At 48.9% G+C, this 25,916-nt stretch overlaps 2 protein-coding genes across 3 annotated transcripts; one reads left to right on the top strand and one right to left on the bottom strand.

Annotated features, from left to right (window-relative positions):
• Window positions 1–1,634: 1,634 nt before the first annotated feature.
• Window positions 1,635–25,916, top strand: LOC118726588. Its single transcript, XM_045586052.1, has 6 exons — window positions 1,635–3,395; window positions 11,480–11,676; window positions 20,418–20,542; window positions 22,279–22,314; window positions 23,255–23,473; window positions 25,679–25,916. Exons 1-6 carry the CDS (start codon window positions 3,328–3,330, stop codon window positions 25,898–25,900), a joined length of 867 nt encoding a protein of 288 aa, XP_045442008.1. The 5' UTR covers window positions 1,635–3,327; the 3' UTR covers window positions 25,901–25,916.
• Window positions 7,527–24,696, bottom strand: LOC118726575 (RNA-binding protein 7-like). 2 transcript variants are annotated; one of them, XM_045586271.1, is made up of 5 exons: window positions 24,692–24,696; window positions 24,005–24,015; window positions 10,524–10,534; window positions 8,038–8,541; window positions 7,527–7,801 (listed from the first exon to the last, which is right to left on the bottom strand). In XM_045586271.1, the coding sequence occupies exon 4, from the start codon at window positions 8,517–8,519 to the stop codon at window positions 8,127–8,129; it is 393 nt and encodes a 130-aa protein (XP_045442227.1). In that variant the 5' UTR covers window positions 8,520–8,541; window positions 10,524–10,534; window positions 24,005–24,015; window positions 24,692–24,696; the 3' UTR covers window positions 7,527–7,801; window positions 8,038–8,126. The 2 variants fall into 2 exon arrangements, with proteins under 2 accessions (XP_045442227.1, XP_045442226.1); XM_045586270.1 differs by lacking the exons at window positions 10,524–10,534; window positions 24,005–24,015; window positions 24,692–24,696 and having other exon boundaries at window positions 8,038–8,883.

Raw genomic sequence — 25,916 nt, forward strand, 5'->3', positions numbered from 1 at the left:
CAAGTAATACAAACAGGTTTATTGCAATGATTATATTTTTAATTATTATATTAAACTAGATGCCTTGTGCACAGATTCGTGCACTGGTAGGGGCCTGCAGGAATCGGCCCACTGTGGGAGCGGCCACTCATCCTGGTCAGCTGAGCGACTGTGGACCCACCCTTGTGCTGCTGCTCCTGCTATGGGAGCGTCACTCATATAGTCAGCTGAGTAATGCTCCCACTGTGGGAGTGCACTGACCACCAGGGGGCAGCTCCTGCATTGAGAGTCTGCCCCCTGGTGGTCGGTGCGCATGATAACGACTGGTCAACTGGTCATTCTGGTCATTCTGCCGTTCCGTCACTGGGCTTTTATGTATATAGATATTAATTATAAATATATAATGTGTGTAACCTAATATGAATGCATATAACTAACATGTATGCATGTGTAAGAGTATGTGCATGTGTGTATCACCCATACCATGACAATACCATCACACATGCTTATTAAACATCACTTCCTTTTCTCCCTTCTAGATGAGATCAATCTGAAGAAAATCTTCCCAAACCTTTTCAGCATTAAGATATTGACCACAGTCCATGTATGCTTTTATTGTTCCCCAAATTTTTTACTTCTTTGGGGCCCAGTTGCCCCATTGCACTGAGGATGTCCCAGTAGTTTTATCAATGACATTCTTTACCTCTTTGGAAAATCTGACCCAAATCTCCATTATTTCACGTGAATTTTGTTTCCCCTTGAAAGCCACTTAGAGATTATATATGGTTTCATAAAAAGAATCATTCATCTCTGATCACTAAATAAAAGAATGCACCATAAAATTTGCCCCTCTCCAGTAGGCCTTTTCTAAGTCAAATAAACACATTCATGCTTTGCATTTTCCTTCCATGTATATCCATAGAGTTTTTTAAGATCATCATAAATGATTCATTTCTAGTTCAAGTCTGTTAGACTTTAACAGTGAAGGAACATTTTGTCTTTGGTAACTGGGAACATCATCTCTGTTTCTGCCCTCATGTTTGCACTTAAACTACTCTCCTAAATCAGTAAAATCATCAAGTGACTTAAAAAAAGAAATTCGAGAAAAACAGTTCCTTTTACTTGCACCATTCTATGATGAAACTTCCTTACTTGGAATGGACGGCACGGTGCCCAGTGCAGGTTGGCACTCAATATATTGTTGAATGAATGACATCATCTGTGAATTATTACTTTTTCAAGAAATCTGTTATGATTATTTCCCATACATATGTGAGCTCATAGTTGTTTTCAAATAGTAATCGTTTGGAAACTTGTTTAATGACTAGGGCGTAATAATGTTTAATGGACATATTGATCATCTTATGCAAAAGGATATTTTTAAGTAGAAGAAAAAATGTACAATTTTAGTGTAAATCTCTTTCTGTGTCTCTTACACACATTCTAGAACACACCTGGAGCTCAGGTGAGATTACTTGGGAGAAAAATGAAGTCATCAGAGTTGAGACTTTCGGTAGGACGATTATAGAAATAGAATATATAGCTCCCAAAAGTGTAGATGGAGGGAATAAGTAGATAAAAGAAGACATAGTTCACTGAAAAAGTCAGGAATCAGGGGGGCAGGGCAAAGAAAAGTTATAATAACTAGAAAAAATAATATTAAAATAAAGATACGTAGTTTATACTAGAAAAATACTGATCAAAATAAAAATGTTCTAATCATGTAAGTGTCAAATAGAATAGACTTGAAGAGAAAAAATTATTATTTAGGAACAAGAAAGGTTATCATATACTACTAGTATATCAGAAAAGCATAAGAAACTAAAGACAACAAATATCAGCAATATAGCCTTAAAATATTAGGTTGAGCCGTATAAAATTGTCAATACTTGACTGACCTCCAAAGGCAGTAATTTCATATAAAGTGAAAGTCAATAAAACTACAAAAAATTAAATTTTGTAAAGTGCTATTTTAACATGCATCTGTTACAAACTGGTTGATCAAGTGATCAAATAATTAATAATGATGTTTGATAGTTGAGCAACGTGATTAAGACACTTTGTAAAATCCACATATTTAGAATTTTATCTCAACTCTTAAATAATCTGCATTCTTTTCAAGTTTTTAGGAAACATTTCAAAAATTGAACACATACTAGGCCATAAAGGATATCTCAACAAATAGCAAAGAACTGACAAAACATATGGACTATATTCTTTGACCCCTCAATACAATACTATGAGAACTCTATATCCTCCCCCAAATAGCCCAAAATACTTTTGTATATTTGGAAACCAAAAATGGTTCTATTGATAAATCATTCATAAGTCATGATAGAAATGAAAAATAAGGCCAACCTGGTTTTTCATGATCTGATTTCCCCCATATTATTCAGTCAGTGTAATTTAACATCTGGTAATGCCAGGCAAACCAATATTGCGGACGTCAGGAACAAAACAAAAAAAAGCTGAGTTTTCAGTGGGGAAAAAAATAACCCATAAAGTCTTATTTTACCTATTTGCTCATAAATTTTGTGTCTGGGTTTTACTTAGTATCCTCTCCTTTTCCTCCCCAGGGCTCATCTGAGAACTGCCCCCTCTTTCTTCATTGTTGAAAAGCCCACAGGCGCATGACCACCCATGTTGAGCGCTTCTCATGTGGTTCCCACGCCCTCACCATCCGAGGCTCTTCTGAAAACACCTGCCCCCTGTGGATGACTGAGGGAACCACCCTGGGAACATGTGGGGAGACGACAGAATGGCCCCTCAAAACACCAGCTTCTTTCCTCTCCCACGGTAGGTTTCGCAATCCATAACATCACATCTAAGTGAACTCTGGTAGGTGGTTTTGTTGAACCAGGCATCTTGCTACTCATGGATGTGGGTGGGTATGACCATGTCCCTTTAGAGTTCCAGGCAAGTGGATCAAGTACCTGCTGAGAGCAGCATCTACGTCCCAATCAAGAGCAATACACATCTGAGCAGGGGAATGTGTTTTCCTTCACGGCTCACTTCCTAGTCCAAGTAAAACCCGTTCTTACAATGACACGGGCATTAGGACACAGCGGGCAGCGGGGAGGAGCATGCAGAGCTAAGCACAGCTTAAGTCCCTTCGTTAGGACTTCAGTTAGAAAGACCCAGGGATTCCATCTGTAACATTCTTCCGAGAATATCACAATGTCAACGTTCCAAAGAAGTCCAGAGCCCCAGAATGGGGGTCTAGGATACCAGAGAAAGGATGGAGAGGCAAGCCCATGAGTCCTGGGATTTTGAATAAGGGCAAAGGCTAAGAAGTAGGAAACAAAGTGAAATCCTGTCAACACTATTGAATCTGAACAGCATCCAAGAATGTCCAACTTCACGCATTGGAAGGTCTCCCAAGTAAGCAAAACCTTGAAGCCATGTGACAATGTCAGGTAATCAGCTCATCTCCCTTTTCCTCTCTGGGCCTGGGACACACGCTCAATGTAGCAGCACAGTCTTTCTGAGTCAGAGTCGTGGGCCAATCCGTCAGCCAGTATTTTAATAACATGGATAAGGAAACCATAAAAAAAAATATAGGTGCACGTCCTTGCCAGTTTCCCAAACTTTTGACATATGTGTGCCCCTTCTATAATTTTCGTAATGCTGAGTACCCCTCGTACTCATGAGAACGTAGAATTAGGCGCAGCTAAGCACAGTGCAGTGCATATCCCACCAAACTCCAGTGCAACGCGTACCCCCACCAAACTCTTCCCGTACCCCCGGGGGTACGCGTACCACACTTTGGGAAACACTGCCGTAGGGGAGAGGGCATCTATGGATATTTTTCTTTTCGTATTTATTTCCTTCCATGTTATCATATTAAAAATAATGTAATGGGTAAAAGGAATCATTGTATTAGATGAAATTCATTCACCACCCCAAATTTTGACCCTGTGGTTCAAAGGTAAAAAGTCCAGCGTAGAGAGTCAACCTAGTAAGGAAGTTAAGGAGAGGGCATCAACCTCTCCATAGATCACTCAGGGATGTTGAAAAAAGTGACACTCCCTTCCCAGCATCCTCTTGTTCTAGAGCCTCTAGTGCCTCTACTGTCAGAGAAAAGTAAAAACCACCAGTTAAGGGTAACTTCCTCTGTTCTCGTTGGAAACATTTCACTTTGAGATGAACCCAGCCTCATTCAGGGACAGACCCGGTCAACGCAAAGGCTGTTTCTTCCCTCTCTCCAGGGGTCACTGGTTCCCTCCTCCTTCCCAACGAGGTATCTGGGCGTGGAGGAAGCTGAACTACCCTTGTGGCAGGGGTCCTTAGCTACACACTGGTCTTGTGCTTAAAGGTCCCGGGCTGCTGTTGACTTAGGTGTGGCTAATCTTGCTGTCCTTGAGCATCCTGCTGGCATCTCCTGTCAAAACCCAAAGTTCCTGTGACCCCTCAAATCATCAGGTCCCCGAGCTTTGAGGCCCTGGGCTTCGTTGCGTTGGCCAAAGGTCTACCTTCAACACCTTGGGGGCCTCTAACCAGAGCACACAAGGGACTCTGGGCTACTCTGGCTGTCTCGCTGCCTCCAAACCTTGGGACACACAGTGGAAGCAGAGAATGAGCCAAGATGTGTTGACTCTCCCCCAGCCTCTGGGCTTCCTGGGAGGGCTTCTCATGCCTCATCCGCCCCTGCCCCCCTTTTGCTTAAGCCTGGGGGGGTGGCGGGAGAGGAAGCCTGAGGGGAGAGGCAGTTACTTCTCAATAACCAAGCTGAGATGCTCAACACTGGCTCTGCCCTGGCAGAGGTGCCCTCCCACCTCTCATGGCAACGCTTTCTACTTCCTCTTCCGGTCTGGTAGAAATCTCTCCAGGTCATTTCCTCTGCCTGCTGGGCACCAGGGTTTTGATCCTGCTTGATCTAGCCTGGCTGTCTGTATGTTCAAGGAAACCTCTAGAACCTTAGAAAACCCCCTCTCACTTCACAACACCTGAGGTGCACCTCGCTGTGGCTTCAACATGCCACCTTGCGGCTGGGACCTGCATCCGAGCCACACACGGAATGGAGAGGCCCTGTGCCACCTGACAGGCTTGTCATCCACACTGCATAGGGACGGCCTCCAGGTTTTAATTTAATTGTTTCAACTTAACGTTTTCCTTCACTTTAAACAATGGGTGAGTTCAAGTTAGCACACCAGGAGGTTCCAGTTTGCAACCTTTGCTAAATCCCATCCCAGCGCCCAGCACCCAGCACCCAGCACCCCAGTGCCCTCTACCCTTGGCTGTGAAGTGTGTCCCCGGCCTTCACAGGGTTACTGAGCCCGGATGTGTTTCCTGTCAAACAGACAACCCTAATGTTTGTAAGGTGAGGAAGAGTGACATGACGGGCCGTGCGTGGGCACCGGCGTCAACGAGGCAGGTAGCAAGCGAAGACCTTCGCCTGTGTCGTGTGGCTTCGTCTCCACAGCAGCCTGCACTTTAGCTCCTGAGTCGCGGCTCCTGCTCTGTTGATGAATGAGGTTGCCGACCACTGACCTAAGCATTTAAAAGAGGAACCCTGTGGCTCCGTAGCTGAACTTCAACCTCTACACTCGGACAGCTGGTCCGGGGTTTGCTGACCACTGATCTAGAGCATTATCCACACGCTCAGGTGAAGTCACCTGGTTCAGGGACGGCAAGTCCTAAGCCTGAAGCCACGAAATAGAAAACAGCAGCGCGCCGGAGCCAGCTCCAGCATCTCCGACCCCAACACGTCAACTCTTTCTATCAAAAGTAGACAGCTCCCCCGGTACAGCCCCGAGACGCCATGCGTGCAAACCAGAAGCCCACGGGACAATCTGTGCTTCCAGGTCAGTTACCGGTGACAACCTCGACACAATGCACTTTGCTTTGTAGGCGAATTCACCCACCGCCCAAATATTTGCTTCCCATCAGCGCCCCGGGCACTGCTAGAACACCAAACAGAAGGCGATAAGCAGAGTAAAGAGAGGGATGGTGGGTGCTCGGAAGAGGGAGGCTGGTAGAAAAGTCAACAGAACCTGCTGAGGGTGAATGGGGAGGCAGAGACGCGGCCGAGGAAATGCTAAGAGGTGTCTCTTTTCATTTCAGGCTGTTCTTCCAAATCTGATTTACAGAGACATGTCATTTTTAGAGTGGCTTTTTAAAAAATGGGTTCCACTTGCTGAAACTCACAGGACAATATTAAATCACCCCCTAGGCACGCCTTGAGAGTCCCATGTACTTCCTCCTCTCTTTGCATCATCATTCTCGTCCTCCTTTCTTAAAGTTCCTGATATCCCTCTCAGCACACCCGGTTCTCAGACTCCCGGCACCCACATCTCATCGAGCAGTCTTGTTCCGACGCAGGAATGAGGTCTGGTCGGACTGGATGCTGCAGAGGAGAGAACCCAGGCTTACGTATTCCCATAGGCTCTGTCACTCACTAGATTTATTGCCGGCCCTTAAGTCATCTCTTATTCCCGGCTTGTGCCTAGCTCCATCTCATGTTCTCCCAAATGTTTCTATCATGACTTCTAAACTGAAGACAATAAATCAAAAGCAAGGTTTTTCTGCACAACATAAACTGGTGAACAAAAACAGAGCCAGAGACACAGAAGCATTGAACAGACTGTCCGATCTATGAGGGAAGGCAGAGGAGCGGGTGGTGGGAAGAGATCAACCAGAGGACTTGTATGGATGCATATGAGCATAACCAACGGACACAGACAGTAGTGGGGTGAGGGCATGTGCTGGGGGGTGGGAGCGGCCGGGGAGAGGTCAATGGGGGGAAAAGGAGACTCATGTACTATTTTAAACAATAAAGAATTTTTAATAAGTTTTCAATATAAAAAAGTAACAGTACAAAAATGCTCGTTATTAAAAAGGATCCAAATATATCAAGGAGGGAATTTGTATAAACAAGTTCTACAATTAAAGGGAAACATACATAAAAGTTTTAACAGGATTTAAAAATTTTAAAAATCAGAATGTGTAAGACTTAACTCTTTCAAATGTTCAAACATAAAGACTACATGTACAATCCCTATAATAAAATGTGTCCCTGCACACATACCCTGGCCACTTTAAAACATTGTAAAATTTTTAAAGTTTGAGTAATAGAGGCAGCACTGAAAGGCTTTGTGAACCTTTTCCCAGACAAACATACTTTCAGTAAATCCTTTTATCTGACCCTGCATTTGCATTTTTGTTCTTCCTGAAAAGGAGAATTTACACTAACACTGAAATTTTAATTAAAAAAAAATACATTCAGAGATATTTAACTTCCTGGGTGACTTCAGTTATTCAGTCAAACACGATTTAATGAGAAAATTCTAATATTTTAGAATGAAACAGGAAGTGTAGATTTACACTTGATACCCAATTAGGGAAAAACTCAAAGCGCATGTCACAGAACTTACATTTTCCATGAAGTTAAACGATATGGTTATTCACAAACTTTACCAATAATCTTCCTCAAATGTTAGAAAAACGAATCATTGAAATTACATTTTCTCATTTGTTAACAAAATACTACCGTATTTTAGACTACCAACTTGAATGTTTTCTATCATATACACAAAATGTGATTCACCAATAAGCAGGTTCTTGCAATACAATAGGTAACAGATCATTAAAATATTTGCTTTATGATACAACCAATCCATACAACATGTGCTTTCCTCAATTTCTAAAGTGATTAGGAATTGTGGAACTTTCTTTTGCATAAAACCCTTTCCTTTTTATGAAGCCCTGAGGTGAAAGGTCATCAATGTAAAAACTGTAATCATAAGTCTTCTCATTTCTGTATCAGACTATAGCGATGTTTTAAAAAAAAATTTATAAAGAAACGTGGCAACTTATAAAACTACTTTGTACAGTTTTTAAAAAATATATATATATTTTATTGGTTTTTTACAGAGAGGAAAGGAGAGGGATAGAGTTAGAAACATCGATGAGAGAGAGTCATGAATCAGCTGCCTCTTGCACTCCCCCCACTGGGGATGTGCCTGCAACCCAAGTACATGCCCTTGACCGGAATCGAACCCTGGACCCTTCAGTCTGCAGGCCGACGCTCTATCCACTGGGTCAAACCAGTTTCGGCACTTTGTACAGTTAACAAAACATTCCAGACCAACTTAGTCCAAAGGGCCCTATTAAAAACAATGTCTTTTGGACACTTGTTAGTTTCGAGATTAATGCCACTTTCCAGCTCTACTTCGGTCTCTTCTGTTATCGTGGTCATGGCTCCAGCCATCGCGATTCCTGACTTCATAGAAGTAACCGTCTCTGTGTCCTCTGTAATGCTGCTCATGACTGTGGTATCTGTCTAGTAGGTAGGGATGAGAACTCTGCCTGGATTTACGCAGTGATGCCGGTGTATCTTGACGCCACTGGAAGCTTGAAGACTGGTTATAATTATGATTATGTGACTGAACTGGTGGCGAAAATCCTGATTGATCAAGATGTGGAGGACCAAACTTCCCACCATATGGCATCTGTCTCAAAACGTCATTCATCACTGCTTGTTTCTGAAAATCTTCTGGAGAAGAGAAAGATCTCTGAATTGTCTGTTGTGATGGAGTCATGTTATCCACAGTCCTTTCGTGACTGTTAGGAGAGGTGGAGGGAGGGCTTGACTTTCCAACATGATGCTGGGAATTTGACACACTAACATCCTGTGAGGCATGGCTACTTCCTGATCTAAACTGAATCTTGATGGGCCTTCCAAAAAGTTTTATTCCATTAAGGAGATTCATTGCATAAGGAACAGATACTTCATGTTTGAAATTCACAAATGCAAACTGCTTTGGTTTACCATCCTTCTCTTTTGGAATTTTCACTTTTCTTACTGACCCAGCCTGTGGAAAAGCTCGAAAAGGAGCTCCTCGGTCACTTTAGTTTCCAGGTTGCCCATCTCGGCGTTGACCACTCCTGTGAGAGGCCAAGGGGTCACCGCCAGCGCTCTCACTGCATGCTCTCGAAAGCCCACGTCCTGAAACAATAAAGAATTTAAATCGAAAACAATAAATAAATAAAAGTGAGCCTCTCCAATAGGCTTATTGCCAAGGGACTTCTTTGTTTCTACATGGAAGCAGGAGGTGTCCCCAATGAACTAGTTCAACATGGACTCTCACTCCCCACCTTCCTCTCCCAAAGTCCCCATCACTCTGAGTAGCACCATCATCCACCCTCTTGTTCAGGTCAGAACATCAGCCGGTCTCTTGAGTCTTCTTTTCCCTTATCCCCTCCCACCAGCACATCAGCAAGTCATGTCCAGCCTACCTCCAAACCCCCTCGATCCTCCCTCTTCCCCTCTCTATCTCCAGTGATGCTGTCTCAGGGCAGGCCACTGTCACCTCTCACCTGCCATGGTGTCCCCCCCTCCCTCACACCCCTTTCTGGCTCTCCATTGCTTTGAGAATAAAAATCTGAAATCCTGAACGTTCCTTAGGAGGCTGTGCCTGACCTGACTCTGGCCTCTCTCCAGCCTCCTCCCATGGCTCTCTCTCTCTCTCCTCTCCCCTTTCACCACTCTGGCTTGTTTTCTCCTTAATTATTACAAGCCCTTCACTGTCTCAAAGCCTTTACACTTGCTGTTCCCTCTGCCTGGAATACTCATCTTCCGGATCCTATTTGAATGGTTTCTTCTTATCCTTCAGGTCTCAGCTCCTAACTCTTTTGCCCAAGAACCTTTCTGACGACTCCATCCTTGATACTCTGTCTCCCTTGTTTATTTCCCTTCATAAACAACAGTTGCTTCACTTATATATTGTATTTACTAACTATGTTGTTCCCACTCTAGCACCCAACAGAGAGCCTGAGGCATAACAGGACAGAAAATGAGTGTTGAATGAGCAGAGCCCACAAACACCGTCCCACCGCTCCAATAAAGCACACAGCGGAGTCCAAGCGAGGGGAATGCCACTGCCTGATTGTGAAAGCAAACAGCTAAACTTACAAAAACATGCTTCCCGTTAAAGTCCAGAAGATATTTTCTAACTCATTATGCTGAGCTGGGGAGCGGCATGCAAAGATAATAAACACATTTAATTTGAAACAGGTGGCAATCTGGTCCGTCCCCCACTGGCTGCTTGACTTGGGGCCCTTTGAAAAGCATTCTTGGCTCTCTGACATTCTCTGAGTGTAATTTTTATGGGCCGGAACGGGCTCTGGGGGTGGTCGCCCCAGCTCCCCAGCAGTCACGGGAAGCCCCTATTCGTTTCGACAAGACAAAGCTTACCTGAGCAAAGAAGTCCTTGGGCCCACCACACTCATTTGCATATCTGTCTGAGTCTGACACATGGTTGTTCTTAGCTACAACTTTATACACAAGCAACCCAACACTAATCCGATCAGCTGATCGATCAGCTTAGACCAGTCAGCTGACCCAATCAACGTAATCTGATCACCTGATCTAATCAAACTTCATCATCCCTGTGGGACTAGCTTCAGCTCTTAGGGTTTTTCTCAGCCCTTTGGGGCTAGCTTGGCTCTCAGGGGCTGAGCTCTTCCAGGTTGGGCTCCGCTATCTCTTCAGAGCCTCTCTCTCTACTCCTATAACTAACCAAATGAAGGAAAACTTTCCTAACAGAGCACAAGTCTCTGCAGACCTAGGCTCTGCCCTTTGACTGGGGTTCCTCTGTTCAGCTCTGAGTTTTGGTCTTTGGGGCAAGCCTAGGCCTTTGGGACAGGGCCAATCCAATCAGCCGAACCACCAACTTGATCTAATAAGATGATCTGATCAAGCCTCCTCCTCTCCATTTTCTCTCATCTCTAGCTTCTCTCCTCATTCTCTCAATTTTCTCAGATCTCTCAGTTCTCTCCTCATTCTCCCACTTAAAGATCCTTGAACGGGGCACTCAGGCTTGCCAGTTTGAGTGTTATAACTTGCCAGAAGAGTTGGAGATATCAGTGATCACATGCAGAGCAGACGTTCTAAGCTGGAGAGTTTTGTTTTTTCTAAAAAAAACAAAACACAAAACTCAGCACACAGAGTGCTTAAGATGGATCTTCTGAGAAGAGCAACTAGGGACACTGTTATTTCTGAATACTTAATTGTTCTTTTTGAATTCTCACCTTTAGGATGCTAGTTTTCAGATTAAGTTTCTTTGGCTTTCAGGGGAGAAAAATGAACCCACACTAGGGTGGGAAGAGATTAACCAAAGATCTTATTTGCATGCCAGAGGCCCAGCTCACGTATTTGTGCGCTAGTGGGGTCCCTCGGCCTGGCCTGCGGGGATCGGGCCAAAACCAGCTCTCTGACATCCCCTGAGGGGTCCCAGATTGCAAGAGCGTGCAGGCCAGGCCGAGGGACCCACCGGGGCACGAATCTGTGCACCAGCCTCTAGTATGCGAATAAGCAAAAATAAGCTGAAAGCATCCATTTCTTTTCCTTCCCGACTAAATACATGTTCACGAAGTTGGGGGTCCCACTTCAGCTCCTTCCTCTTCCGACCACTTGCGGGGCCACTCCCATGGGGCTGTTGCATCCCTCAACACATCACAGCTGAGGGTGTGGTTTTCTATTTTATTGTTTTATGTCTAGAGTTCCCCACGAGAGGAAGAAGGAGAACAAGAAGCACGAGGAGCTGCCTGGAGGCCCGGCCCCGCCTCATGGCCAGCTGCTGCAGAAGGGCGAGGGCGACCACATCCCCGAGGACAGAACCGAGGACGCAGGAGGTGACCAGCCTACGGAGGAAGGCCCTCCCGTCAGCAAAACAGAAGCACGGAAAGATGCCAAAGGTAGGGCCAGCCCAGGGCTAGGGACCCAGTCCTGGGGCACCTGCCAGCGTCCCTCGGTTTTATGAAACGGGGTCCCGGGGGAGGAGCCTCCTGGGCCTGGGGCGGAGCGGAGGTGAGAGGAAACAAACGTGTACACAGCAGCTCTGCAGAGCTGCCGCCATCTAAGACAACTCCCGCCTCAGAAGCTCTCATTTCCAGATTTAAGGATTATTATTATTATTTTTAAAATTATTTTCTTTATTGATTAAGATATCACATATTTGTCTTCAACGCTCCATTCTATTCCCCCCCCCCCACTCATGCCCCCACCCCCCTATTGTCCTTGACCGCTGGTTAGGCTCAGATTTAGGGATCATCTGGTATTGGGCCAAAGAGAACTGCTCCCAGGGAAGCCAAAAGCTGTGCATGTCAATGTCAAAGCCACATACTAGTCCTGGGTGCCTGAGGGTCAGCCTCATCTTTTCCATGAATCTGGCTCTTGGAAGGAACAGTGGAAAGCTCTGTCTCCAAGGGGATGGCTTGCTTCTGGCCAAGGGCCCACAAAGCCTTACCCCGTTCATTGCCTTTATTTGTGTGGAGTCGGGCCCTTCCTCATTGGGCTCAGTCTCTAAGCCCAGCAAAGCACACACCTGAGGGCCGGGCACATCCCTTTAAGGCGGGACCAGCCGCCAGCCAATGAGGTATCTCGAGTTGGAGGAACAAAAACCCTTGGCCATGGCTCCCAGAGCTCCCATTTACCGACCTGGAGTTGGACTTGGGAAGTAGCCTTGCTGTTCGTGACCAGCAGAGGCAACACATCCTTGCATTTCCCCTGTGCCTCGAGCTAAAGAAATCAAACTTTTTGCAAAAAAAAAAACACAAAAAAAACACAAACCATATGTACAGTATCTGCTAAGTGTGCCTTGCTGATCGAGGAGGGGAAAGCCAGAAGGTGTTTCTTAGGTGGAAAGCTATCTTTAAGCCTCATTGATTCAGCAGCAGGTGCAACTCTGGTCATTAGCATAGACCTATCCCTCCAAGTGCTAAACGCAATGACAAATTGCAGTTGCCAAAGGGGTTACACCAATTCTCCTAATGACCTCCGGAGCACCATTCACAGAGACACAAAGGGTGTCTAGTCACATCCACATGCTCACCTTTTTTGAAAATCAGTTCCAATTCCCTCATGGTCTTCTTGGTTGGAGTCATTCAGACCAACGAAAGCTGTGACGATGTAAGCCAGGTAAGACCAAGATTGGAAAATGAACCTTTTGCAAAGCCTGGTCTTATTCCCCAGGACGGAAACCAGCAATGAAGGAGAATCGCAGGGCAAGAAAAGATGCTGCAAAAGTAGGAGAGCGAGGGGAGAGAGTGAGAGAGAGAGAGAGAGACCCTTTATCTTAGTGAAGCCAGTGCACACGGAGTTCAGAATGAGCGTGAACTTGGGTGAAACTGCCTCCCAGCTCAGACACTCTGAGGCTCTGCCCATGGCCAACAGCTTTTGCAGACACCCCCACCCCGCTCCCTGGGTTCCCCCTCACTCTCCCAGCCTTGCCAAAGTATAGTCCTCTCCACTGTGCTGACAGGTCAAAGCTCCCTTGGCTTAGCTACCTTAGTTTCCTGAAGCAACCTTTTATATAAACTCAGTGAAGCGACAAGAGCTGCAGAGAGTGCCGAGGACACAGGAATGGAATCGTCCGTCAGTCCGTCCGTTCAGTGACTTTGTTGAGCACCCACTCTGTGCCAGGCACTGTTTCAGGTGCTGAAAATACCTCCGCAGCTGCCATCGATGAAGAAGATCAAAGAGACTCGCACAGGCAATGCATTCAGGGGCCCATTCCAGCCCCCCCCTGGGCTCCAGCCTCAGAGAGCCCTGCTGGGGGAAGGTGAACCGGAACACCGCCCCCGCCCACGTATGGTCCCGTCTGGGCTGAGTAAAGACCTCGGGATGTCCATGCTGGCTCCCGAGAGGGCAGGGCTGTGGCCGTCGGGGAACATGTGTCCGGGGAGCAGGCAGCTCCGGATCCACAGGCTGCACCCATGTGTTTCTGATTTCCCTCCCACTTGGAAGTGATCAGCACTTTCTTTCCGTTGGGGGGTTCCTACCCACTTCTGACCCCGAAAGGCTCAGGAAATTACAAAGCGAGTTTTCCAACAGATGCTTTGGCCAGCGTCAGGCGGTCCCACCCAGCTGCCAAGTGGCACTCACTGCATCTTGTAGGCCTGGCACGTGACAAGGTCAAAGGTGGCCCGAGCGGGTGTGCCTGCTGGCTTGTGGGATGCCTGGCTGCAGGAGGCCGATGGCCCTCTGTGCCCCAGGAGACCCCTGAACCCACGGAATGTGTGCAGGGCAAGAGATCCTGGCAGGAAAGATCCCTGCACATCAGATGTAAAGATTGGCAGTGAAGTAGTATAGTGTGTGTGTGTGTGTGTGTGTGTGTGTGTGTGTGTGTGCATGCGTGAGAGAGAAAGAGAGATTTTCAGAAATACTTAAAAAATAATAGCTTCCACAGCAATGTGAGGAATTTCTGTGCAGGAATAGCGGGAGTGACTGTATGTGAAGAACCCGCAGCCACTCCCCAGTCAGAAAGCCACGTGTTGCACGAAATGTGAACCACAGCCCTTGCCTATAACCCGCTTCTGCTCCGGGGTAGCTGGGAGACTTGGGGAATTGCAGATCAAAGGGAGGTTTTGCTCCAATCTGCCGGAGGCAGGAAAACACATCACTGAGACCAATATCGAGTGACTGAGCATCCTGCCTGCGCATGCTCACCCTGACTAGATGGGTGAGCCCAGCCCAACGCTGTGTGTGTGTGTGTGTGTGTGTTTTCTTCTGGAAAGAACAAATGTCTGAAAAAGGAAGGAGAGTCGATGGAGCAAAGGCTCAGGAAGAATGCTGTGTGGCTCTGGGCATCTCGTCCCAGGTCTTAGGGCCTTGGTTTTTGTTTTTCCTTTTGTAAGATGGAACTCATCCGACTCAGAGCATCAAAAGAATCACAACGTTAGGAGAGATCTTAGAGGCTGTAGTCTGGCCACGAAGAGCCAGACACATAGTAGGCACTAAATAATTCTTGAGTCCACCAGTCGTGAAGCCATTGAGAGAAGGAGCAACCTGGGAATGTACGCTGGCAGTCCTGTGCAACATGCCTGCAAACAGTAGATCAATCCATGCAACTGATAGCCACCCCCAATGGGACCTCCCCCCCCCCCCTGCTACCTACTGTGGATCCCCGGCCAAGCCCTTAGCTTCTCTGTACCGGACTCCCTCACGGGCGTTAGTGTGCTATTGCCATGTGTCCAACCATCACACACTCAGCAGCTTAAAACCACACCTGCATTTACCTCACTTCCTGTAGATGAGGGGTCCGAGGCTCAGGGTCTGATCCGAGGCTCAGGGTCACGGAAGGATCCATTTACTTGCAGCATTGGAACTGACAGTGGCTTCCTCTGCCTGGGTGGTCTAGTGGGTTGGAGCACCACCCCATACACTGAAAAGTTGTGGGTTCGATTTCCGGTCAGGGCATATCCCTAGGCTGTGGGTTCAATCCCCATAAGGTACATGGGGGAGGGAGGGACAACCAATTGATGTTTCTCACTCACGTTGATGTTTCTGTCTTTCTCTCTCTCTTCCTCTCTCTAAAATGAACAAAAACATATTCTCAGGTGAGGATTATAAATAAATAAATAAATAAATAAATAAAGGCAAGGCCAGCAAGACTTGAGTATAACTTCTCACTCCTCTTTTAAAGGACTCAGCTAATGAGCTCAGGCCCACCCAAGAGAAGGTCCCTTTTTATTAATCCAAAGTCAACCGGTCAGAGACCTTAATTACACTTGCAGAATACCTTCATCTTTTTTTTTTTTAATTAATGTATTTTATTAATTTTTTACAGAGAGGAAGAGAGAGGGATAGAGAGTTAGAAACATCGATGAGAGAGAATCATCAATCAGCTGCCTCCTGCATACCTCCTACTGGGGATGTGCCCGCAACCAAGGTACATGCCCTTGACAGGAATCGAACCCTGGACCTTTCAGTCCACAGGCCAACGCTCTATTCACTGAGCCAAACCGGTTTCGGCATTCCTTCCTCTTTGCCATAATGTAAGATAATCGGGAGTGACACCCCATCATATTCACAGGCCCTACCCACACTCACTCGGAGAAGATAACACGGGCAAAGCATACCACGGGGCACCTTAGAATGCCAGTGCTGCTGGTTCCTGTCTCCTATGGCTGCTCTGAAGACTAATGAGGCAGTGACGGTAACCGTATGTGACCAGCCGGCAGCAGCTGCAGTCATTGTTTTAGCATTGCTGAGCATCTGCTCCATGGCAGGCCCCAGAGCAGGAGCTGGGGATTGGGAACTTAATGATGCCAACCCTGGCATTTCCCTCTCCCACACTCCATCCGAGAGCTGGCGAGCAGCCGGAAAGCTTTCCTCCCAACTAAATGACTTTTGGATACAAAGACTCAGGGCTTTCTCGGCCTGTGAAAACCACTGTTGGAAAGAAAAAGTGCTGACTTCATTCAAACACTGCAGCCCACAGGATTATCATGTCCACCCGTAAGCGCTGCCGGCTCCGACCGCTGATGGCACGGATGGACTCGACCTTCCGCCCAGTGGCTCTGAGCCGTCGCTGCCCATGTCTGGGTCATCTGGAGGGCTTGGCCAGCTCCCGTCCGCCAAAGCTCGGACGCCTTTGGCCTGGGGTGTGTCCTTGCATTGGAGTTGTTTTTAAGCCCCTCACTCGCGGAGTCTCCAACAACACTCCCCCGGGGATGAGAGCGTGAATGCTCTGGAATAGGGGTGTCGAACTCAATCAGAGAAGGGGCCAAAATCTAAAATCCAGCCTAAATCGCAGGCCGAATGGTTTACTGAACAGTCATAAACTGTCATTGTGATGGAAACGCAGCGGAGTGCAGTGATGACAGCGCGGTGCGGGCCACATTGCAAGGCCTGGCGGGACGGATTTGGCCCGCGGGCCTTGTGTTTGACACATGTGCTCTGGAAGCTGAATCCGCTTAAAGAGAAACCGCTGAGAATATGCATGCCAAAGAGACACGAGGGCAATGAAGCATTTTTTTCATTGCCTCCCAGCAAAGACATTGAAATTCACCACACATCACACCTTTTCAAGCCACTCTGACATTAAAAAATATATATATTTTTATTGATTTCAGAGAGGGAGAGGGAGAGAGAGAGAGAGAAACATCAATGATGAGAGAGAATCATTGATCAGCTGCCTCTTGCACACCCCACAATGGGAATCGAGCCTGCAACTCAGGCATGGGCCCTTGACCGGAATCGAACCCAGGACTTTTCACAGGCTGACACTCTATCCACTGAGTCAAACGGTGAGGGCCCCTTTGGCAAACAGTTCACCTACTAGCTGGGATAGCGTTGAGAAAAGATTAAAAATGCCCACATTGCCCAGAAAGCGGCTGGTGCCCGGCTTGCTTTCTGCTTGCTCGTTCAGTGCTTGCTCCATCGCCTACACGCAGGAAGCACCCACTGTGGGCCAAGCTTCCTGCCGGGGGCGGGCCTTCGAAGCTCTGCAGGACCTCGGCCTCCGAAGGGTATGCAGGAGGATGGAGAGCATGGAGCTCGTTCTCCGGTTATGAAGACTCATTTCCGAACCGTCCTCCGTCTTCTCTAACCCCGTGCATCTCCCTTCGGGGTTTAATCACTCCCAGAGAGCAGCCTCTTCTCAGCATGCCTTCCTGCCTCCCCCGCCAGCACCCCTCCCAAAGGAAAATCACTCCCAAAGATAAGAACTGAAAACCCCCCAAGCGCTATCCTTATTTCACAAGGAAAAGGAAAAGGAGCAACAGGAAGCAGCAGCCTCATCCTCCCCCAGCCCCTCTAACCCTTCGGGGACCGAGGGGCGCATCCTGAGCCGGCTGGGCGCCGGTCCCTCCTCCTGCCTGCCGGTCCCCGGAGAAGGGGTGGCCAGGGCAGCACTGAGCGGACGCCATGGACCGGGAGGCTTTGGCAAAGCCCACGGCGGCTGCGTCCCTGTGGAAGGTAACGCCGGGCGGCGGCAGCTGCTGACGGAGGGCCTGTGTGGTCTGCCGTGAAGACGGGATTCGGCTCCCCTCCGGGCCGAAGGGGAACTTTGCCCCCGAACCTCACAGGCTCCTCCAAAGCCCCAGACACAACCCCAGACAGTTCAGCTGGAAGGAAACCCAAGTCCCTGTTCAGACAGAATCTTCTCCACCCCCCTCCGCCCCCCTCGCCTCTGTTTTGTACGCGTTTACTGAGCGTCCACTGTGGCCAGGACAGCGTGAGAGGCTGTGCTGCCCCACCCCCCCTCCCACCAAGGGAGGTTTTAAAATGTCAGCCTTCCAGGATGACCCCAAAGAGTACGTGTGTGGGCTGCCCCCACAGAGCCATTTAAAAAAAATATGATTTTATTGATTTCAGAGAGAAAGGAGAGGGGGACAGAGAGAAACTTTAGTGCTGAGAGAGAATCATTGACTGGCTGCCTCCTTCATGCCTCACACTGGGGATGGAGCCACCTCCTTGGCCTGGGCCCCGACTGGGAATCCAACCCGACTCCTTGTTCGTAGGCTGGCGCTCAGCCACTGAGGCACATCGCCGGCTGGGAGCACACGGTCATTCTGAGATGTTTTTATTCCTCCTCTCACACCCCGGGAAGGTGGAGCCAGGCTCACCACGCTCTTTTTAAATTCCGAGAGAAGAGACTAGCTTCACTTCAGGCCTTGGAGCTTCCCGAGCCACCACCCTGGCTCCCACCCAGGCTCCCACATCGGCTCCCAAAACGTGGGGGAAGGTTGTGCTGGAGGAGGAAAATGTCAAAGGAAACCTGGGGATGCAGACGTGCTGTTAAGTAGCTCTTCACGGATACCTGCGGGAGGTGACTGTCTGGCAGCAACAGGAAGAAGATGGCACTGAGCTGAGGTGGAATGGGTGTCAGCCAGCACGGAAATGAATGACTAAGGGACAATGGACACTTCACTTACACTAGGAGTTGGGTTCCTTCCTTCCTTCCTTCCTTCCTTCCTTCCTTCCTTCCTTCCTTCCTTCCTTCCTTCCTTCCTTCTTTCCTCCCTCCCTCTTTTTTCCCTTCCCTCCCTCCTTTTCCCTCCCTCCCTCTCTCCCTCCCTCCCTCCCTCCCTCCCTCCCTCCCTCCCTCCCTCCCTCCCTCCCTCCCTCCATTTTCTGGTTTAATAGAAGAGAGCCTTGTATCCTAAGTTGGTATTAAGTGTGGTCACACATCAAGTCTAGAATGTGAACTGGTTGACTTCAAGGTCCCTAGGTTTTGTCATGGCGCTGGGCCGGCCAGCCCGGGCTTTGCTTGTTTAAGGCTTGATCAGAGTCAGATGTCCAGTTTGCACACGGACCTTGGCATTGCTGAGAGACTTCAAAACACACGATTCCACTTCGGAAGCCAGCACTGGTCTCCTGGCCACAGGAAGTGTCTTGTGGCATCAGCAGTGCAGGGGGTAGCACACTCCACGGGCCACATGCGTTCTGCGACCTGTTCTTGGATGGTTTGCGAAGTAGGAACGGACTTACCATGTTTAAATGATTGAAAAGGAAACCAAAGCTATATGACACTTTATAGTGCCCACAAATAAAGCTTTATTGAAACACAGTCACACCCACTCATGTGCATGTTCTCAATGGCTACTTTTGTGCTGCAACCGTCGTGTTGCATCGTTGCCATGTTGTATAGTTGCACCAGAGTCCGCATGGCCCACGAAGCTAAAGTATTTACCATTTGGTACATCTATACAATGGAATACTATGCTGCTATAAAAAAAATAAGGAATTCTTATCATTTGCAGCGACATGGATGGAATTAGAGAACATCATGCTGAGTGAAATAAGCCAGTCAATGAAAGAAAAACACCACATGACCTCACTCATTTATGGATAATAAGGAACATTATAAACTAATGAACAAAAAGATACAGAGACAGTAAAGAAACAAACAGTCTGTCAAATTACAGCGGGGAGGATAGGGAGAGATGGGGGAGATAAGAGATCTACCGAAGGACTTGTATGCATGCATACAAGCATAACCAATGGAGGAAAAACTATGGGGAGGGAGGGCATGTTTGGGAGTGGGGGGGGGGTTGGTAAGGTATGTATACATATAATATCTTTTTAAAAATATATATATATTTTTTATTAAATTATTATTTGTGTACATATTTTGACATTGTCCCCCCCCCGCATATAATATCTTAATAAATTAAAAAAAAAAAAAGATAAATGGCTGCAGGAATGACAAGAAAAAAACAACAACCATCTGGCCCTGGACAGAGAGAGTTTGCTGACCTCTGCACAAAAGTAAAAGGATAATTCTGCACAAAAGCAGGAAAAGGAGAGGGCCGCAGGACTCGTTCTTTAATTGACCTAATTAAACGGCCACGTGGAGTCAGCTCTTGGTTAGCTTCTCTACTCAGTCAACCCCTCGGCATCAGGATCAACCCAACTCTTGTGGCCTTGGCAAAGCAACTTCCCCTCCTTCACCTGCGACGAGCAAGGCCCAGCCTGCCCATCACGTCCTCAGCTGCCAGAGGGCAGATCAGAGTGTCCTGCGGCTTCTGTCTGGGTCCCAACAAGCGCTTCCACGCCTGGCCCTGGGCTGAGCGGCTGCCTCCTCCTGCATGAGGCTCTTGCTTGTTATGTTTTGGGGTCAAATCCAGCGATGTCAACCCTGGTCCAGGCGGGGAAGATGCGGGCACTGGGTGTGGGCTTCTCCAACGTGGCCTTTGTCTCCTCGGAACAGACTGGAAGCTGCCGACGCCCCCGGGACCTGTGTATCCACCACTAATCTCGAGTCCAAGCTCCAAAGCTGTGGGACGAAGCTGGCAACTGTCTCCTCCCGTGGCCAAGGACTTCCAAATACACGACGTGAGTCTTCCCAGGGCCCCTTGCTCCCCTCAGCCAGGCAGACAGAGGTGAGACGGTGCCCCACAGGGGGGTGCGCTGAGCAATGAGGTGCCGATGGCTTCTCTTTACCCCCCCCCCCCCCATCACCTCCTGCCTCCGCGTGAGAGATGATGTGGTGTGAATCTCATCAGGGTTCCCCGAAAGAAGGAAAGAAGTCCTCGGACAGTTTTCTGAGGTCCCGAATGGTCTCTTCCACCCCGGGTGCCTCTGTTCTCCCCCAATGGCTGCTCTGTTTCCGCTGAGTGAGATGAGATCTCATCCCCAGCCTCACCCTCTGGTTCACAGGCTCCTCTTTGTGTGAAAGAGACATTTGGGGGAAGTTTGGTGGCAATCTAATCCTCTCTCCCTGCTGGCTTACAACCCAGACGTGGCCTTCGATTGCTCCTCACGTGACAAACCTCTGTTGAGCACTTAGCACGTGACATGTCATCCATCCAAGATGGTGAAACGCAGGCTCTGTTTTTGAGGACCCTGGGGTGTAGCTGGGACATGGTTGGGTAGAGAGACCTTGAAGTAAGTCAGGTGGGGGACACAGACTCTCGGGGGAGATGGTTTGGAAGCCCAGAGGAAGAGCTGGCTCTGACTGGGGTGGGGGTGGGGGTTGTCACACACTTCCTTGGAAGCCAACATCAGAATTCTGAAAGATGAGGAGGGGAGGCAGCAGAGGAAGAGAAGGGCTGCTCTGGCAGGAGAGGAGGTGCTTGCGGATTTTGGTTCCTCTATGGGGAATGTCCTGGTGGTGACGATGGTGATGACGGCCTTCCTAAAGAGAGGCGCCATGACAAGACGGGAAGGAGCAGACAGAAGGGTCCAGGGTGGAGGACTCTCTCATCTTTCACGGGATACGGCTCTGCTCTCTGTCGGCTCCAGCCCGGTCCAGAGTGACGGGGCTGGTCGGGCCTGGCACCCTGAAGCACCATGTGAATTAAACTGGGTGCAAGAGAAGGTGACAGAGACCGTGGGAGAGAGTCCCTAGCGGCCTCCGATGTTGGTCAGCTCCTCTGTGCCCGCTGCCTCCAGAGCTGCCATCGCAGTGCCCGCCTGGCATCCTTACGGGCAGTGCTGGGAGAAATAAACCAACACACATTCATTTCCTGCCGTGTGGGAGGCAGGAAATGGTCCAACCCTCTAATTGGGATGAGGTTCCTGCGGTGTGTCCGGCCGCCCACGCCTCAGCACACCCCCCACTCCCCAGGTGTCTCAGAGAGAAAGCGGGTCCACTCGGCCATCATAGGCCAGTCTCCATCTTCCACCACCACCTTGCCAACCATTTCCCTGCCTGGAAGGTCTGCTCAGTGGTTAGACCACATGTGTCAAACACAAGGCCCGCGGGCCAAATCCGTCCCGCCAGGCCTTGCAATGTGGCCCGCACCGCGCTGTCATCACTGCACTCCACTGCGTTTCCATCACAATGATAGTTTATGACTGTTCAGTAAACCATTCGGCCCGCGATACAGACTGGATTTTAGATTTTGGCCCCTTCTCTGATTGAGTTCGACACCCCTAGGTTAGACCATTGGCCCGAGGACCGAAGGGTCGAGGGTCCGATTTCCTAGTCAAGGGCACATATCTCGTTTGTTCATTCGTCCCTGGGGTCGGTCAGGGCATGTGCAGGAGGAACCAGTCCATGTGTCTCTCTCACATAGATGTTTCTCTCCTTATGTCTCACCCTCCTCTCTCCCACTCGCTCTCTAAAGATCAATGGAAAAATATCCTTGCGGAGGATTGAAAAATAAGAAAAAGAATCAATATGCAGAGAGAGGCAGCATTTGCTGTGCCTCCTCTGCACCCAAGGGGGAGCCGAGCATGTCGGGGGCGGGCCCTGTGGCCAAGAATTAGGCTGGACCTCACTCTTCCTCTGGCCACACACGGCAGAGCAAGAGGCACCTTCTCTTCTGCAGAAACCGATGGACAGTTTGCAGGCCTCGATGGCTAGTCCAGAGAGGTGAGGCCAGAGGAGAGAGGGCAGGTGAGGGTGAGGTGGCTAGGGACTGGGAACATCAGTTGAAAGCAAGCATCAGAGCAGCCGTGGGCACCCAGCAGGAGGAGCCTTCGGTAGAAGCAGGGACGGCGCTGTGCGAGGAAGCTCTCTGGCTTGGGCGGTCCCCTGGGCACCCTGTGCCAGTGTCTCTGCAAGTGGAATGCACACGGGCTCCTTGCTCCTCAGTGTCTAGTAGAAGTGAGATTAGAGTCACAAGAGAGGGCCCTGCGCCACACAATTACACGTCGGAGCCCGCCTCCAGCCTTCAGCAAGGATGGCCTCGGTCGGTGGCATTCTTGGTGTGCCAGTGTCCCACAAACCATGTCCCACGAACCATGCCATTTCAAGGCCGGGAAGGACCTCAGCCACTGAGCCACCATAGAGGTGGGTGGTGTGTCGAGGTCCCACAGGGAGTGGCACAGTCTGAATAGAACTCGGTGCCTGCCCCCCAATCTGCTGTGCAGACCCAGCAACTCATGGAGCCGACAGCTCTTTTCTCTACCCGCCAAGACTATAGACCACCAAGTACCTCCCAAGGCAAATGGTGGTCCGCCTAAAGCAGGAGAGGTGTGAAGTGGAGGTGCCTGTTTTAAGCAGTACACCCTGGCACACCCTAGCTGTGCATATGTTCTAGCTGTGCATATGTTCTAGCTGTACATGTACTCTAGCTGGCATATGTTCTAGCTGTGTGAGGTGGGGGGAAGCGCTCTCTGGGCTCTTCACCGCAGGTGCCTGTGGCGCCCCCCCACCTCTCCCCCCAGCAGGGCCCTTTCCGGAACCTCCTGGACATGAAGACGGAGAAGAGACTGGCTGGCTGGAAGGAGCGTCGCAGTCGCTATGGGGACATCAACGTGCACAAATGCTACCAGCTCGGGCAGGTCTTCACCCCTTTCCGGGCCCTGGCCACCATGGTAAGCTCGCTTTTCTTCTGGGGAGGGTTTCCAAGTCCTTTAGTGAGACCGGTGACCTACGCCAAATCTTTCCCCTTTTGTGGGATGGGTGAGTCCGTTCTGGCCACGCAAATGCTGCACAACCAACTCCCCCAAACTCAGCGGCTTACCCTCACAAACATCTGTGCTTCTCACTCCTCTGCAGAGAAATAGCTCATCCCGCTTCTGCTGGCTGTGAGCTCCCAGGGCAGGAGGGAGCAGGGACTGGAGAACAAGAACCTCATTGGCCACAGAGGCTAACTCTAGCCGACTTGAAGATCGGTGGCCCGCGGTGGAGGACGATCTGAAGGCAGCTGTGATGCTCAGAAATACCTGTTTCCAGGGGAGAGAAAAGTCTGGGGAAAGGAGGATTCTGTGATGATGAAAGATGGTTCCCTTCCATCCCATTATCTCACCTGTTACCTTCTGGGCCCAAGTCAATTCAAGTGCGACCATTCCCAAATGCATTTTTTTGGAAGTATTGTTCTAGCTGTGCATATGTTCCAGCTGTACATGTACTCCAGCTGTACATGTACTCTAGCTGTACATGCACTCTAGCTGTGCATATGTTCTAGCTGTGCATATGTTCTAGCTGTGCATATGTTCTAGCTGTGCATATGTTCTAGCTGAACATGTACTCTAGCTGGCATATGTTCTAGCTGTGCATATGTTCTAGCTGTACAAATATTCTAACTGTACATGTACTCTAGCTGTGCACATGATCTAGCTGTGCATATGTTCTAGCTGTGCATATGTTCTAGCTGTACATGTACTCTAGCTGTACATGTACTCTAGCTGTGCATATGTTCTAGCTGTACATGTACTCTAGCTGGCATATGTTCTAGCTGTGCATATGTTCTAGCTGTGCACATGTTCTACTGTACATGTACTCTAGCTGTACATCTACTCTAGCTGTGCATATGTTCTAGCTGTGCATATGTTCTACTGTACATGTACTCTAGCTGTACGTTCTTGGGATTCTAAAACCTGGGTGTGCAAGTGAATCACTGGGGAAGCTTGGTCCTAATGCAGGGTCCCAGTTTGGAGTGTCTTGGGTGATGCCTTAGAATTTTCTTTTTTAACATATTCTCTCTTCACCACCTTTATGGAGCATGACTCAGTCAGTGCTTCTCGCCCCTGTTCACGCCGTCAGTACCCCGAAGTCTGAGGGGGCCATTGTTCAGGCCGCCTGTGACCCACTCACAGCTCCGGTGCGCATAGGAGCCCAGGCAGTGCATCTTCACCCAGAGCCAGTGAGATCAGGAAATTTGGGGGCGGGTCCCAGGCATTAGCATGTTTTTAAGCCTCTTGATTCGATGACCAACCCGCCCAGTTTCCCCAGGACTGACTCACACTTTTCCTGGAATTTCCCATCTTTTGACCCTAAAAGTCCTGAGTCCCAGAAAATCCCTCAGTTGTTGTTTTAAAACAGAAAGTCTCGAGCCCTTGGAATTTGCACAAACCAGATAATGGGGTCATTCTATCCAGGCATGATGTTAACGCACAGCCATGTTTAGAAGGACTGCTCTCTGAACATTCTACTGTAGAAATCAGCCCCAATTCCTCATGTCACAGCTGCTGCCCGTCTATCCATTCACTAGCCAACATTCCTTAGGCATGTACACAGCCTGGAGCTGAGAACTCCGGCAGATCTAGCCATGAAAATCTCCATCCTACACCCGCCCCCCCCCCTCCCCCCCAGGAGCTTCTAGTCTGCTAGGGATACCGAGTCATGAGCCAAAACCATGCCGCAGACACAAGTACAATGACACATTAATAAGAACAGCTCCATACATCGATAGACTCAGCAGACAAGAACTCTCCAAATATGAGCTGCTTTCTGCAAAACTCAACCCCAAGGTCATGATGAAGAGCAAAGCCTGCATGTAGGGACACCCTCTCAACTCCCAGTGCCACCAGGGAAGAGCAGAACGGCCATGTATTGGGAGCAATGGCCCCTGTGTATTAAGGTCTTACTATGTGCCAGGTAGAGTGCCAAAGATTTCCCAGATCCTGAGCCTTGGGACCTCTAACCCACTAACATTGTTTTATCCACGAGGAAGCAAAAGATGAGGCCTGCTCAGTAACATGCCAGCCAGCAGCAGGGCCAGGATGAGCCTGCTGCGCTGGAACAGGTGCTCCCGCCCGCCACACGTTATTTCATGGCCGTTGTTCTCTGCCTTACAGGAGATGCGAAGGCTGGTCTTTCCCCAACACCTGCCCATGAGTCTGCACATGCGCAAAATGGGCATCTCGTGCACCGACGAAAGGACTCTCCGAGACTTGCCTTTGTCTTCCACAGAGCTGGGCTTGGGAGCGGACGAGAAAGAGAAACCAGCCAGCCACGTTAGAACACCTTTATTCCCCCCAATAGTTAAAGCAACAAAATTTAATAACGTGAAAAAATAAAAATTACATACCTCCT

The sequence above is a fragment of the Pipistrellus kuhlii genome, unplaced genomic scaffold (assembly GCF_014108245.1).
Source record: "Pipistrellus kuhlii isolate mPipKuh1 unplaced genomic scaffold, mPipKuh1.p scaffold_m20_p_22, whole genome shotgun sequence".
NCBI classification, from domain to species: Eukaryota; Metazoa; Chordata; class Mammalia; order Chiroptera; family Vespertilionidae; genus Pipistrellus; species Pipistrellus kuhlii.

Bases quoted from the DNA above. Each gene is read 5' to 3' on its own strand.
- LOC118726588 (XM_045586052.1), top strand. From the start codon at position 3,328: ATGTCCAACTTCACGCATTGGAAGGTCTCCCAAGTAAGCAAAACCTTG. The intron at 20,543-22,278 runs GTGAGTCTTCCC...CGCTCTCTAAAG, and splicing joins AGGACTTCCAAATACACGAC to ATCAATGGAAAAATATCCTT. The intron at 23,474-25,678 runs GTAAGCTCGCTT...TCTGCCTTACAG, and splicing joins TCCGGGCCCTGGCCACCATG to GAGATGCGAAGGCTGGTCTT.
- LOC118726575 (XM_045586270.1), bottom strand. From the start codon at position 8,690: ATGAATCTCCTTAATGGAATAAAACTTTTTGGAAGGCCCATCAAGATT.